General features: G+C 40.5%; 2 protein-coding genes across 3 annotated transcripts; one reads left to right on the top strand and one right to left on the bottom strand.

The window, feature by feature from the left end:
• The first annotated feature begins 723 nt into the window (after positions 1-723).
• On the top strand, positions 724-4791 carry ormdl2 (ORMDL sphingolipid biosynthesis regulator 2). Of its 2 annotated transcripts, none has more exons than XM_071545860.1 (4): positions 724-859; positions 2072-2245; positions 2513-2664; positions 3873-4791. In XM_071545860.1, the coding sequence occupies exons 2-4, from the start codon at positions 2072-2074 to the stop codon at positions 4006-4008; spliced, it is 462 nt and encodes a 153-aa protein (XP_071401961.1). In that variant the 5' UTR covers positions 724-859; the 3' UTR covers positions 4009-4791. The 2 variants fall into 2 exon arrangements, with proteins under 2 accessions (XP_071401961.1, XP_071401962.1); XM_071545861.1 differs by lacking the exon at positions 724-859 and adding an exon at positions 956-975.
• Positions 4792-7148: 2357 nt separating this feature from the next.
• nemp1 (nuclear envelope integral membrane protein 1) lies at positions 7149-12587 on the bottom strand. The gene is made up of 9 exons (XM_071545888.1): positions 12467-12587; positions 11770-11888; positions 11120-11339; positions 10957-11029; positions 10774-10867; positions 10530-10644; positions 9303-9528; positions 8709-8885; positions 7149-7876 (listed from the first exon to the last, which is right to left on the bottom strand). Exons 1-9 carry the CDS (start codon positions 12573-12575, stop codon positions 7717-7719), a joined length of 1293 nt encoding a protein of 430 aa, XP_071401989.1. The 5' UTR covers positions 12576-12587; the 3' UTR covers positions 7149-7716.
• Positions 12588-13736: the final 1149 nt, after the last annotated feature.

Genomic DNA, 13736 nt, shown 5'->3' with positions numbered 1-13736 from the left:
GTGATGTTCAAGTGCAGATTGTTTTAATATGAGGGTATTTTCAGCCACACTGGGTGAACAGTTGAAGAACTTGTACATGATCACCCCCCTTTTCAATGCAGATTTTCTGATACACAAAACTATACTCAATAAAGTCACTTAATATATCAAAGTGTTTTTAATGTGCACTCTGCAATCTGTAAACATCACTGGATGTGTTATTGTCAGATTCTCTCTTCAGTTCTTTTGCATTTCAGGTTCAGATGATTTAACTGTGCATATAAAAATACACTAAGGCAGTGTTAGGTCATCATAAACCATTTTTTAACCATTGTGTGCCATCAAGATCAAGGATGTGGCAGTTAAGTTTAACTTTAGACACTGACAAAAATCTTTGTGATGTTAATTTATAGTACATCATAGTAAGTATCAACTGATGTATAAGAAGATACTTATGAAGAGTCATTCAAGAGGGGGGGGGGGGCATAAATTAACACTTTTCTGAAAATGTAATTGATTTTGGTTTATATTGGTGGTTGTTTGTTTTAGGATGATCATAGTTTACTCACAATTTAATCTATCACTACATCACTGGTCACGATAGCTCTACTTCCTATTCATTTCCCTACAGAGCTCAATGGGAAAATTACAATCCAAACATGCAAAATGATCCGTGTGCGTATGGGCGTGAGGCGGGGGGGTGGGGGGGAAGCCCTTTTTTGCAGAAGAAGATATGACAGCAGGAGACTGTGGGGTTTGACCATGGAAATCTACTACTTGACAGAGATCTCAGATGTAGTCGAGAGGAACCAACCCAAACCTAACGAAGGCGTGGTTAAAAAACAAGGAATTTCCTGGTGAGCTGCTACAACACAGGAAGGTAAAGTTTTCTGCGGTGAAATGGAAAGTTTATTAAGTATGAATCGCTGTAGGGACCAACCTACGACCACCGATTCGCATGTTTCAATGGAAGTAACCTTCTCCGTAGGAACTTAGGTCTGCTAACGTTACATCACGATTGAAATGAAATAGATAGCTAGCATGTCAACCTGCGGGTAGCAACTTAAACGTTAGCTTGTGAGCGTAACACGAATCGCTTGTAAACCGAAGTTGACAAGTTTAGGCACTTTAACGACGAACGACTACACGAAAATCTTCATAGAATATGTTCACATTTCACTTTTTTAATATTAAAGTTACTGCATTATTCCCATTTGCTCTTACGCCAACAGTGAATGTTGCAGCGTAGTGATGTCGTATGCTGACTTGTAAGAGGTAGCGCATGTTTTGTGACCCAGAGTGATTCAGTCGGGCGGCGTCATTGCCCCAGAGTTGTTGATTAAAAAGGGAAACGCGTTGGGTGTTCGTACCAGAGACTTTAATTTTATCTCTGGTTCTACTACTGTGAAATGCACATTCCCGTGGCTCTGATTGGTGCGAAACATGGCAATACAAGACCTTTACTACCTACACCTGCCCCTGTTCATAGTGCAGTGTAGAGTTTTTGCCCTGATTGAATGCTGTCTGGAAGTGTGAGCGGCTCTTTGCTTCTTCACATTAACGGAGGGATCATCTTTGTTACCCCAGTGCAGATATCCCAAGTTGACTCTAGACACCTGAGTGGAATTGCTGACAATTGCCACCACAATTGAAATAAATGCTCCATTGCCTCTAATTTTTGCCTATTACTACTATCATAGTATTGTGTGGTAATGGCAACACATTATGAAACTTTAAGGTGATTGCAGAGTTATCTTTCCTTGTTGCTGAATTGTTTTAGACATCATGACATAATGCAATATGTTGATCACAATACTATATGCATGCCAGTGGATGAATCAAATGACTAAGTGATTTCCCCTTCATGCCTATGAACCTCAGAAACTCCAGTGAAAACATGGGGAGATTTTGTCTTTTCCTGGAGAGTGGGATATTGGTGCAGCAGACTTAAGATGCCTGCTAATATCTTCTCAAAGAGGTTGCATGCCTACTGTCACATGGGGTTAAAAGCCTATGCGAGCATTTTCAAACGACAAGTGGCTCGTATTTCAGCATCCCCAAATGTTAAGGTTTATTTCTGTTTTCCCTCCAGATGAATGTGGGCGTAGCTCACAGCGAGGTGAACCCCAACACACGGGTGATGAACAGCAGAGGGATATGGCTCACCTACCTGCTGCTGACCGTTGTGCTGCACATCGTCCTGCTCAGCATTCCCTTCTTCACTGTGCCTCTTGTCTGGACCCTCACTAATGTCATCCACAACCTGGTCAGTAGAAGTGTTGTACAAACCCCAGCTGTAGCGCTGAATAAGAGTTTGGTAGAGCACCATTTCCTTCCCACTGCCTTCTCACAAAAGAAAAACAGAACTATTTAGGATCATTAGACTGCTGAGTCCCTTAAGGAAATGATAGAAATGCATTGCGTATTTACAATATTATTCCACAAATTACAGTATTATTACACAGACAAATTAGATGGCATTTCTCCTGTCTCCTGTGGCTAATGGTTGCTGTATGTGGTTGGTCCTCCACAGGTGATGTACTTGTTCCTACACACAGTAAAGGGAACTCCTTTTGAGACGCCAGACCAAGGTAAAGCTCGTCTGCTCACACACTGGGAACAGATGGACTACGGCATCCAATTCACAGCTTCTCGCAAGTTCCTCACCATCTCACCCATCGTTCTGTAAGTATGTTTGCAGCTTACAGTGAAGACTATTCTGCAGGGTCAGGACTGTGGGCTATAGTGGGTCTTTTTTTGATGTAGACTCATCTACAGTTCAGGCTGTTGATTAACTTCAGGCCTCTTTTTTTAAACTGTTTTTGCATAATTTCAGCCCAAGGCCTAAGCCAGGTCGTATCCCAAATACACGTGAGCATAAGTGACAACTTACATAATTGAGCAAATGCATGCAACTACTTTCAAGTTTGTGATTCGCCACCACCAACAGATTCGTAATCCCTTCTTTGATATCCTCTACCAGTCTCTTTATGCAGCCTCTTGTGATTTTTGCTGTGGGATTGATTGTACCTTGCAGTATTGGACTACTGAGTGAAATGCATAGATGATAATATGATTGACCCGTTGTCCAGACACTAGGCCATGTAGCAGTTCTTGCAAATCCCTCACCATGCATATCTTCCTGTCATCATGTCTCTAGATAAAGAGAGTCATTTAATCCACAGAGTTATGTTTTACTCTATGAGGAAATTTGTTCAGACAATTGGCACACTGAAGGCTTACGTAAGGATGAAGGGAGGAGTAGCATGTTGTGCTGTCTTAGGACACGCACATAATTCCAATGCTTTACCACAGCACTTGAGTGTAGGAACCGCCCTACAGCTGGTTTGGTCATGAATAATATAATGTGATAGCTTCAGTGACGTGCATGCAGTTTGAATGTTTTTATTGCAGTTCATTGCAAATAAAAAAATCCATCCTGAGCCCTTTCAAATTAAAGTCTGTATTGTAGATGATCCAGATAGAACACAAACATGAAACATTTGAGGGTTTCATGACTAAATATTAACTTAACACGACTTTCATTTATTCATTTAGATCTTCTGTCCTAATACTTAAAGTCACCAGTAAAATCAGAGACTTACCACATCAACTGACACAATCCTAAAACTGTATCACGCCGGCCAAAAAATGCTGCAAATTAAAATCTTACAGTGAGCATTTGCTCTGTATTACTTGATGTGAGAAACACAGGCAGACAGGGCAAGACCAATTCTGTCTCCTATTCCCTCCATACGGTGCTTCCGCTTTTGTCTTTATATTGATGAGGCTCTGTGTTTCTTCTGTGCATTTTGATTTTGAAGCTACGTTACAAATGCCAATCCTAGACAGTACTGTTGCTAAATCTCCACCGTTTCCCTCTCCCTCTCCAGGTATATTCTTGCCAGTTTCTACACAAAATATGATCCCACTCATTTCCTAATCAACACAAGCTCCCTCCTTAGCGTCCTCCTCCCAAAGTTGCCTCAGTTCCATGGAGTACGGATATTTGGGATCAACAAATACTGACACAGCCGAACACTGGATGTAAAGCAACACTGGATTTTAGCATTCTGTTTCAATGAACTGCACATCTTAGGTCTAGTGGGTCGAGGAGAGGAGAGGAGAGGCGATTCAATGTGTCTTAACTGTACAGACTGTGTGATGGAGGAATATATGAAGATTGCACAGTTCATGCTGCCTCTTGTGGCCTGAGAGAAAAAAACCCCAGAATGCACTGCTGCTCTGATATGTGTTTATGAAGGTTCTGAACTGTTTTACTTCCTTTTTCTTTACTGACATTCCTGATGTACGTTTGCAAGTGGTCAGACTCTTAACTGACTCTCTCTCTCTCTCTCTCTCTCTCTCTCTCTCTCTCTCTCAAATGAGACTGTAAATGTTGTTTTCTAGAAAGAGCAAAGTACTTCTTTAAAATGGGATTCATTTCATGGATTACTTTCAGATCGACAAAACTGCAATTTGAAAATAGCATCACCCTCTGTCTCAGCTTTTCTGATCCAAGCTGAACTTGCTGTGAGTCTTTAAAAATGTGAGTTTGTGGTTTGTGCCATGACATGAGTTCATTGTGTTCATTGTGGCGGTGCTGGCTGCTCAGCAGATGAAGCATTATCATGTTCTATGTGATGCTTGCAAGTTTCCATTTTCTGTCATATTTATCTCCCAATTTTGGTGTTTCCTGTCAAACCTGCTGAAGATTTACATGCAGTGTGCATTCATGTGCCTACAATAAATATTGCAATCCCCCAATTGCCTTACTACACAAAATAATGTGGTATATAATTAGATTTTACAGTTGAGATATGTTTTTTCCATGATAAATTGAGTTATGTAAGAGATACGGTGTGAATGCCTGGTTATCTGTGGTCATCTTTATTTAGTAAGTGAAAGACGGAGAAATCCTTTCAGTGGAGGTTTGTACGAATTAACTGATAAAATGTGGGCCAGTCTGTGAGCTGTGGGGAACTCCAGGCACTTTACATGAAGCCTCTATGGGGGGTCATCGCAATGTTTTGTGATATGCTCATAGATCCAAGGGATTCCCCCCTTCCGCATGTGTTCTGCTCATGTTTGCATTGCAGTGAGGTGTCCCTGCTGGTGACGTGTCTGGGGGAAGTAGTACATAGGAAATGCAGCAACATGTCAATTTGACTATGCTGTTAAACATGCCAATCCGTGTACCTGGGAAGCACATGCAAATAATCCCAGTTGTGTCAGCTGTTTGAAACCTGCCGTGTAATGAATAGGGGCTCGCCTCCACCATGTATGGAGTGAAAACATTTGCAGCACTGTTTCAGAGTGTTTCCTGCCCTCAAATACTGCCTAGATAAAACAATAAGATTAATGTCGAGAGGCCAGTGGTGGGAAGGGGGGGACAGGTAGGCTAAATGTCAGAATGTCCCCAAGACATCAGATATGACTTAACCGAAACTAGAGAGAGATGAGAGTAGGGAAAAAGGGTGAATACAAACCAAACGCCTATATTGAAAGCCACCTGATTTAAGATAATTGAACGATATCTATCTTGAGTGGGAAATTAAGTCATCCACATATAGTTTTCCCCAGTTCTGCTTCCACTTTTCACGCATTTCTGTGAATTCAGTTGACCTTAATCACGTGAACCCAGCACTATATACTGTATGTATATGTACATACATAAGAGCAAAGACTGTGTGAACACGTTTCGTTGTACAGGATTGTCAGTTTGAGTGTGGCACATACAGTCGAAGGGTATGCTAGGCATTAGTTACTATTGATTTCAACTTTTGAAGCATAAACTGACCGTCTCGTCTATAGTGAGATGTTCAGTGATAATGTCTCAATGGAAGGGTGTGGACTGCAGATATGAGAAAGGTCAAAAAATTCTAGTCTGTCACAGACAGTTAACTCCCTGACATTTCATAGAATCTAACCTCATTTACAGGAATTTAAGGACATAACAGTGGGCCAAAAGGCAGGAAAACCAAGAAAAATCACTCATTGGGCCAGTACTTTTCAAAGTAAAGTGCACTTTCACTTAGGATTCTATGTAATTGACTGAGGCAGACAGGGAAAACAAAAGGCATCATTTATCAGGCTGGCTTCCACAGTGACATTTCCCAAATACCCACACTCAGACAATTTACTGGGGCATTCAAAATCAAGCAGAAGTGCTGTGCTCACCAGGGTTGGGGCCATTCATGAATTAAATTGAGAAAGCATGGTAAGTTCCTGGAATTGGAATGACAAGAAACAGAATTGAATTCCATGAAATTCCACTTATAATAGAGTTTGTCTTGACTTGCTAAACATAATCAAACATTATGAATCAAGACAGTTCCAACAAATCAAATACATTCAAGCATGATGTATGTATTATGATTACATGTTCTGCATTAAATGTCACCTGAAAGGTACCATTAACATTTAATGACATTCAGTGTTGATGATATATAACACTATGTGTAATCTCAGATGTGGTTAGAAAAAAAACATGGAATTTCACAGAAGTTGACTGACTTAAATTCACCTTCCTGAAATTCCAATTCAGTTCCAATTATGTTTCCTGTAGGTTAGGGTTAGTCCAAATCCAATTCCTCCATTGGATTGAGTTCATTCATGAATTGACCTCAACCCTGGTGCTCAAACTGTGATACGATTCAGCCCTCTGCTGTTTGTAAAGTGGAAGTTCAACAGCTTCACATACTGCATATAACCTACTTCCTACCTAATCCACTTGTTCATGCATACAGTGTGCTAATGACTAGATGCAACTAGCAACAGTGAAAGACAAAATATCTTCAATTATTCTTTGCAAATACTAGAAAAGGCATGAAGAAAGGCCAATTCACTCATCGTTCCAAAGGTAAACTCTTTTGCAGCAAAAAACATCTGGACATAAAATTAATACTTTACTTCCCTATAGTCCCAATCAACTTTAAACAAAGATGATATTATTCATGCATGTCATAGAATTTAAATTGAATATTTTTATTCAAATTATTTTGGACAATTAAAACTAATCAGTGGAATACTGAACATTACCAAACTTTCTCTCCACAAGTTGGTTTCTCCCAGCCTTTGTCACACTGATATAATCTCTGATGCTCCAGTTCAGGTGAGAAAAGTGACTACAATGATGTACGTGTAATTTGAATGTTTTTATTGCAGTTCGGTGTAAATTAAAAAGTTCTTTTGAGCCCAAAGATTGTAAACAGAATATCTTGAAAACTAAGATGTAAAAACTTTACCGGGCTATGACTTCAGACAGAAGTACCAAGCTGTAACATCTCATTCAAACACAAACTACCAGGAAACATCATACAGTAATAGTTCAATTCCCCGCACCTCCACACAGTCACAGCTGCATCTCAAGCTAAAAACCATATTTGTAGCCTCAGAGTTCTGCCAGAAGCATCTGATACCAAAAAACAACTGATCAGAAGTCTGGCTTTAGTGCACATTTCTGAAAACTACATTACATTGCTGCGTAGAGTGCCAAACAAATCTGACCATTCTGCCTGCGACTGTCACACAATGTTATTGTGGAACGCTAAAAACACACGGCGGCTCCCACGACTGATGAAGTGACGATCAAAGTTTTCTCAGCCCCCACAGTAATCACTCAATGTCAGTCTGGGCGGCTGGACAGAAGCCACGGAGCGTCGTTCTCCAACCACCTTTCTGCAAGACGATAACTGTCCTGTCCGTTTTTGCACATCTCCACCACTGCAGAATGTCTCACTCTCCGTACGCGTCGGGCTTCATGTCGTCTTCGTCTTCTTCGTCGGTGGCAAAAAATTCGTCCTCAAAGAAGGATCCTCCAAAACCATATTCCTGAGCGTGGACAGACACCTCGTTTGGCATCAAGTGGGGTGAACCCTCCACGAAATCTGCAAACCTGTGGATCACAGCAACAGTATCAGCAACAAGTTTTAAACAACACTTCAAAATGCAGAACAGCTCCATCTAGTGATGTACAACCATGTCCTGATATTTAACTGTACACTACAACCATTGTTCTCGACATTTGGCCATGCTATAATAAAAGATACCAACCGTTTATGAGCATGACGTTAGTGTGCATATACAACTTATTTTGTACACATTCATATTGTTGATCCCTCTAGTGGTTCAAATCCGGCTTTGGCATTTCGATGTGATTATGTACTTTCTGTACAGGGCCGCATTGTTTTTGATGCCATCAGAAATATAACTGGAGACAGGAGCGTGGGAGCAACACATAACAAGTCTAGTTGTAAGTAAGGCTGGTAAATATGGACAAAGTCAATATCACGATAATTGTAAATTAATTAAATTAATTCAGTACTGATGTATAATTATATCTGCCAATATATGCAAAATCACGTTAAATAATCCAAATGATGTTCATAGCATTGAATTGCATGACAATATGATGTATGATAAAAACTAATTTTCAAATACAATTCCTTAATTTGCTCCAGAGTGAATTTTGTGAGATTTTATTTTGCATTTGCTTTTATCATTAACTTAGACGACAGAATTGTGTATCACAATAACTCAATATCATTACAATATGAACCTATTGAAAGACTGAATTACTGCCCAGCCCTAAATGTAACTGTACATGTAAATCACCAGTGCCTTTATACTATTGTGAACCGCTGCTGGCAATGAGGCAAAATCCAAATCACATCAGTGTTACACTTTAATTACATGAATGAACTCAGGTTATTCTGATAGATTAGCACCTTTTTGGGGACTGAAGCCTGGACACGGCCTTCCACGGGCTGAACTCGGGGCTGGCACAGTACTTCCGCAGCTCCTCCAGGGCTCGCCGCGTCTCCTCCTCCGCCTGCTTCTGATACTCCTCCTCAGTCAGCAGTCGACGAGGCTCTGGCTTCCAGCGAACAGATCGTCTGATCTTCCTGCACAACAGACCAATAGCTCAATTAAGTCTGTATTGTAAAAATTGCATAAGACCACAGGCACTAAAGGGAGAATATACCACTACACAGACTTTAAAATATTACCGCTATGAGTTTCAGCAGTTCAAGCTATTTTTCTTCTTGCTTAACTCTTCTACAAAATGTGCAATATGTTTCATTAAGAATGAAATGGAGGCTGGTTTTGTAGAGTTTTAGATTTTATCTGAGATTACCAAATAGTGTTGTGGCATCACAGACTAGAGTCTTAACTTTCTTGTTTCTAGTTTTGGGAGAGTCTTGTTCATGTACACAGATACTGCCCAAGATAATAGGAATACCACATGAACTGTTTTAGGGTGGATTTTCACTTTAATAAAGCACTGTACTACATCTACTGATAGTGGTTTAAACACTTACCGCCACGCAGTAAGTGCCAGGGAAACTGGGTACTCCAAATTCTTGGAAAAGAAAGCTGCCAGGATGATGGCGAATGCCACTTGCTGGATCTGAATCCCTGAATAAATCAGCAGCAGGCCAAACAGCTGCAGTGTCCATGACAGGATGTTGATGCTCCTCTCTTCCACCAGAGGACCGTGACGGTAACACACAGCAAAACTGACGAAGCCCACCACTGCTACATAACCTGCGAAACACATAGAAAAAATATGTACATTTTTAAAAAAAACAACAAAATAATCTTGTACAAAGCTACTCAAAGTAAAGCCCACTGCTGCATTTGTGGGGCAAAATTACTTTCAGCCCTCGTAAAAGTTCCAGACTGATGATATTCTATTTGATCTGTTTGATGCCATGTTGGTACATTTGTGGAGTGATTTGTGATAACTTGATTCTTACAAATCATATTAACCAGACCGAAGAGGTTCAATTTCTAATCCAATCACATTTTTCTGGCCTGCAGCCCAACATCCATCTTTTTATCATATTTTGGCCTTTCATGTTCGGGCGCACCTGGTGTAATGGTTTCCCATGTGTGCTGGCTGGGTACATAAAGACAGCTTCATAGACACATTGTGTATTGTAGATTCAAGCATGCATAATTGGCTATGTACATGTATTAAAAATAGAAAGAAAGGATGCTCCTGTTGTGTGTCTTGGGGTTGTGGTCAAGAGATTACTGACCTGTGTGGCGAAGTTTAACAACATTTTAAGTTGTTAAACTTCGCCACACAGACACCTCCAGGCACTTGTCTGGAGGTGCAAAACACAGCACAATTATAATAATAGTATAATATATAATTATAATAATAATCTTTATAACCTTTATAGCACCTTTCATACACAACATGCAGCTCAAAGTGCTTTACATCAATAGAAGGTGGATAAAAGACAGATAAAAAGATAAAATTCATATGAAAGAACAAGCAAAATGCATTGCATTAAAATAATCAAATCAAGTAAAATAGAAAGATAAAAGAACACAACAAATACTCCCACTTTTAGATGCACATTGTGAGTGAACCCATATGTTTTTCTGTAATTATAGGCTCACTGGAAGGCAAATAAGCCATTTACTAACCAAGCCAGGAGCAGTGAACAGATCCTGAATAAAGTCTTGGTTTGGTCTCTTATGTCTAACTCCAAGTCACTAGCTGTGTGTATGTTGTGTTCATTAAGAGTCTGTACCTAAAGCCAGGTGCCAGTGTTCCCTCATAATCATCTGCAGGTTCCTGAAGACAAGCTGGATGGCGTAAACGGAGAACGACCAGCCACCAATTAACAACACATAGAAAGGGCTTTTCTGCGGGAAGAGGACACATATAGCATAGAAAGATTAAATATGAGATCAAGGTGATTGAACCTATGTTATACGTTATAATATGTAGGGACACTAGCTGTTGGGAAATGAGCGGAAGTCTCCTGTTCTTACCTTTGGCAGAAAGCGTGCCAGAATGAAAATGAGGATGATGAGAGAGGCAATCATGCCTGTGCTCATGCCAGCAGAGTAGTAGAACAGTTGACTCCTTTTTGCCAGGGAAAAATAAACAGTCAATAACAGCATTGTCCCATTAAATCATAATACAGGGAAACTTTGAACATTAGAATAAATTACCTGCTGAGCGAGTCTGCAAAGACAAACAACAACACTCCACTGAGGAATACCATAAACAGGTAGATATCAAACTCTGGAAGGAAAAATAGACATCACAGTGTTAGATATGGAATATCTGACACAAAAAACATGTTTGTTTTCTTTGGTGTTTTTCTCTACTTACTGCGACTGGGCTTCACAGTGTACTGAGTTTTGTCGTCAGCGGGGTCGATCTTGAAGCACGTCTTCTTGGTGAATAGGCCGATGCTGACAGTGGTTTCATTGTACCGCTCACGTATGAAACCCTGGATCAGGCTCCAGAAACTGAAGCGCTCCAGCTCCTGCAGCCTCTCCTCATCTTCTGCAATTTCCACCTTGAGCTGTTTTGAACTCCACACTCTGACCTATCAAAAATCCTTGATCATTATTGACCTGAACCATATTTCACAACAGAGTTTAATATAATATAGTGTTAAAAACAACTGAGTTTGGCTATATGGCAGTGTTGGAATAAAGTGTCATTGGACATACTGGACAAAAAACTACTGATGGCATATTCCCTGAAAGATTCAACTCAAAGGCTCCAAAATTTTAGACCACAGACCCACATTTGATAAGATTTGGCCCAAGAAACACAGTCTAGGAAAAATGTTTTTGTTAGATTCAATAGAGATAACAGCAGTAAAGAGACAGAAACCTGTGATGAAAACAATAGTCCTTAAACATTCTCTCATTGTGCTGATACAATTGAACTATTCCTCATTTGGTTGGGGACCCCTGTAACCCCCAGAAAGACCCCTGCTGTGGGTTTCTGGACAGGAACCACGGATCTACCTGAATTCGTGTCCAGGTTTGCCTCCAGCCAGGCACAACAGAGTTGATGTAGCAGAAGTGTTTGGACCCTGACTCTGCATAGTCCTTCCCGTCCTGCAGATTGATGACTTGCTTGGAACCTGGGTGTGACAGCCGAAACATGGACATGCATCTGGTATCAAGACTGTAATATCACGCAATACTGTAGAGGCTGTCTATTTACTGGAGAAGTGAACCGACTGAGGACCAGTGTCAGAGGAAATGGCATTTACTGCAGCTATTTTGCTATTATGCTAGTAACTAGGAGCCAAACTGTTAGCATAACTGACCTGAGACATACTGTTAGAAAGCACCTCGGGCCACACTGGGGTCCTTTCACTTTACAACTTAATGCACACGTTGCTCTGGCCATAACATAAGTTACTCGCAGCGGTTAAATAATTTCTAAAGACAACCTTGATAAATTATGTCTCATACAAAGAAAGAAAGCGTAGGTTATCTGGGTTATGAGGACACAGAAAGCAGTACTACGACTATGTTAACATTACTTATCTCCATATTCAAAACAGCTGAGTTTCACTGCAGCGAATATCTAAGCTGAGCCAAACAACATTATTAGCTAACGTGAGTTAGCCTAATGATACTGTAACTGACTTGTTTAAAATACGTCTCATATAAACTCATATCTTCGTTATTGCAGCATGACGTTGCATCTTACCCGTGGCTTGGCATGAGGGTTGAAGTAAACAAAAAAGCAATACCAGCGAAACCGTTAATTTTGTACTTTCGGCAATGAAGCCGCTTATCGTTTTCATGCATCCCGCCATGATGATAGCACCTGATCCCGCCCCTAACGTTTCGTCCCGCCTTTCCTCCCTCGTCTGCTGAGTTGAGTTGCAGACTATCCAGCCAATCACGAAACCACATGGGATGCCGTCACCGTCGGTGTACGTTCAATATCACTAAAAGGTTGTCAAATGTTTTAAAATACTTACTTGGTAGCGCCCCTAGCGTTCAGTACTCTTCAATGAAGTGTAGAAGCTTTTTGACATGGGTCCAAAAATGGCAGGATGGTGCATGAAATGTGATTGGACACTGTTTGATTATTGATTATTGAGAAATGTAACAAGTAGGCATCAAGTTTGTTTGTTGCAGCTTATAGCTTTGTTCCAGCTCTTACGTCTTAATAAGCAAGTTATTTCAAAATCACTCAAAATATAATTATGTTGCATCAAAATAGACCAAACACAAATAGATGGAATATCTTGTTATTCTTTGGATCCAATTCGGAGGGCCAAAATTAATTCTGTGGGTCTCCATATTTGGTCTGCAGACCCTAAATTTTGCAGCCATGCTGTAGAGGGTGGAGCTCAAACAAAAAAAAATCCAGAAGGTGATACACTGCAGTTTGATGACCAAACCTGCTGTGATTGAAATAAAAGTCTGAAGAGTCTTAAGTGTCACACACCCACTTATTGACTCATTCTCATGCAGTCTGAATGACATGGACAATGGCTTATTTCATCAAAATAGCACTCTCACCTCATTTCCTCCCTTTCAAACAGTCCCCTGACACACAGGCCTACATACTTACTCCGGCCATAGGTTGAACTACATGAAAAGGCCTTTCTGCCTGCTTACAGAAGGTAAAATCTTTTAAACATCTGAGGAAAAGTTTGTACCAGTAATGTAGTCAAAGGTAAGCTACTATTTAGATTATACAGGCATACAAAGTAACCTATCCACCTCCTTAACTGGGTCTTTCTTCCAAATACATGGGCCTATATTATAAAATGGAGGAGGCAAAGTATACTCAGCAGCCAAGGCTACACTCACCACAACATCTCCTCCACCGCTGACCAAACTAGGATAATGGAAATCTTATACCCTTACTTCTATGAGGGCCAGCCACAGTTCCTGCATGACCTGTACATGGTTTGGATTGCAAAGCCAAATTCACCAATAAACTGGGTCAACCCGATGTTATC

The sequence above is a fragment of the Centroberyx affinis genome, unplaced genomic scaffold (assembly GCF_046629955.1).
Source record: "Centroberyx affinis isolate AG114_WGS23_722 - 3 ecotype Tasmania unplaced genomic scaffold, CSIRO-AGI_Caff_v1 ptg005062l_1, whole genome shotgun sequence".
Taxonomy (NCBI): domain Eukaryota; kingdom Metazoa; phylum Chordata; class Actinopteri; order Beryciformes; family Berycidae; genus Centroberyx; species Centroberyx affinis.
This window is presented reverse-complemented; position numbering and strand designations above follow the sequence as displayed.

Coding starts and splice junctions, on each gene's coding strand:
- ormdl2 (XM_071545860.1), top strand. CDS start 2,072: ATGAATGTGGGCGTAGCTCACAGCGAGGTGAACCCCAACACACGGGTG. Junction 2,246..2,512: donor CTAATGTCATCCACAACCTG/GTCAGTAGAAGT, acceptor GGTCCTCCACAG/GTGATGTACTTGTTCCTACA. Junction 2,665..3,872: donor ACCATCTCACCCATCGTTCT/GTAAGTATGTTT, acceptor CTCCCTCTCCAG/GTATATTCTTGCCAGTTTCT.
- nemp1 (XM_071545888.1), bottom strand. CDS start 12,575: ATGGCGGGATGCATGAAAACGATAAGCGGCTTCATTGCCGAAAGTACA. Junction 11,030..11,119: donor CACTGTGAAGCCCAGTCGCA/GTAAGTAGAGAA, acceptor TTTTCCTTCCAG/AGTTTGATATCTACCTGTTT. Junction 10,868..10,956: donor TTTGCAGACTCGCTCAGCAG/GTAATTTATTCT, acceptor CCTGGCAAAAAG/GAGTCAACTGTTCTACTACT.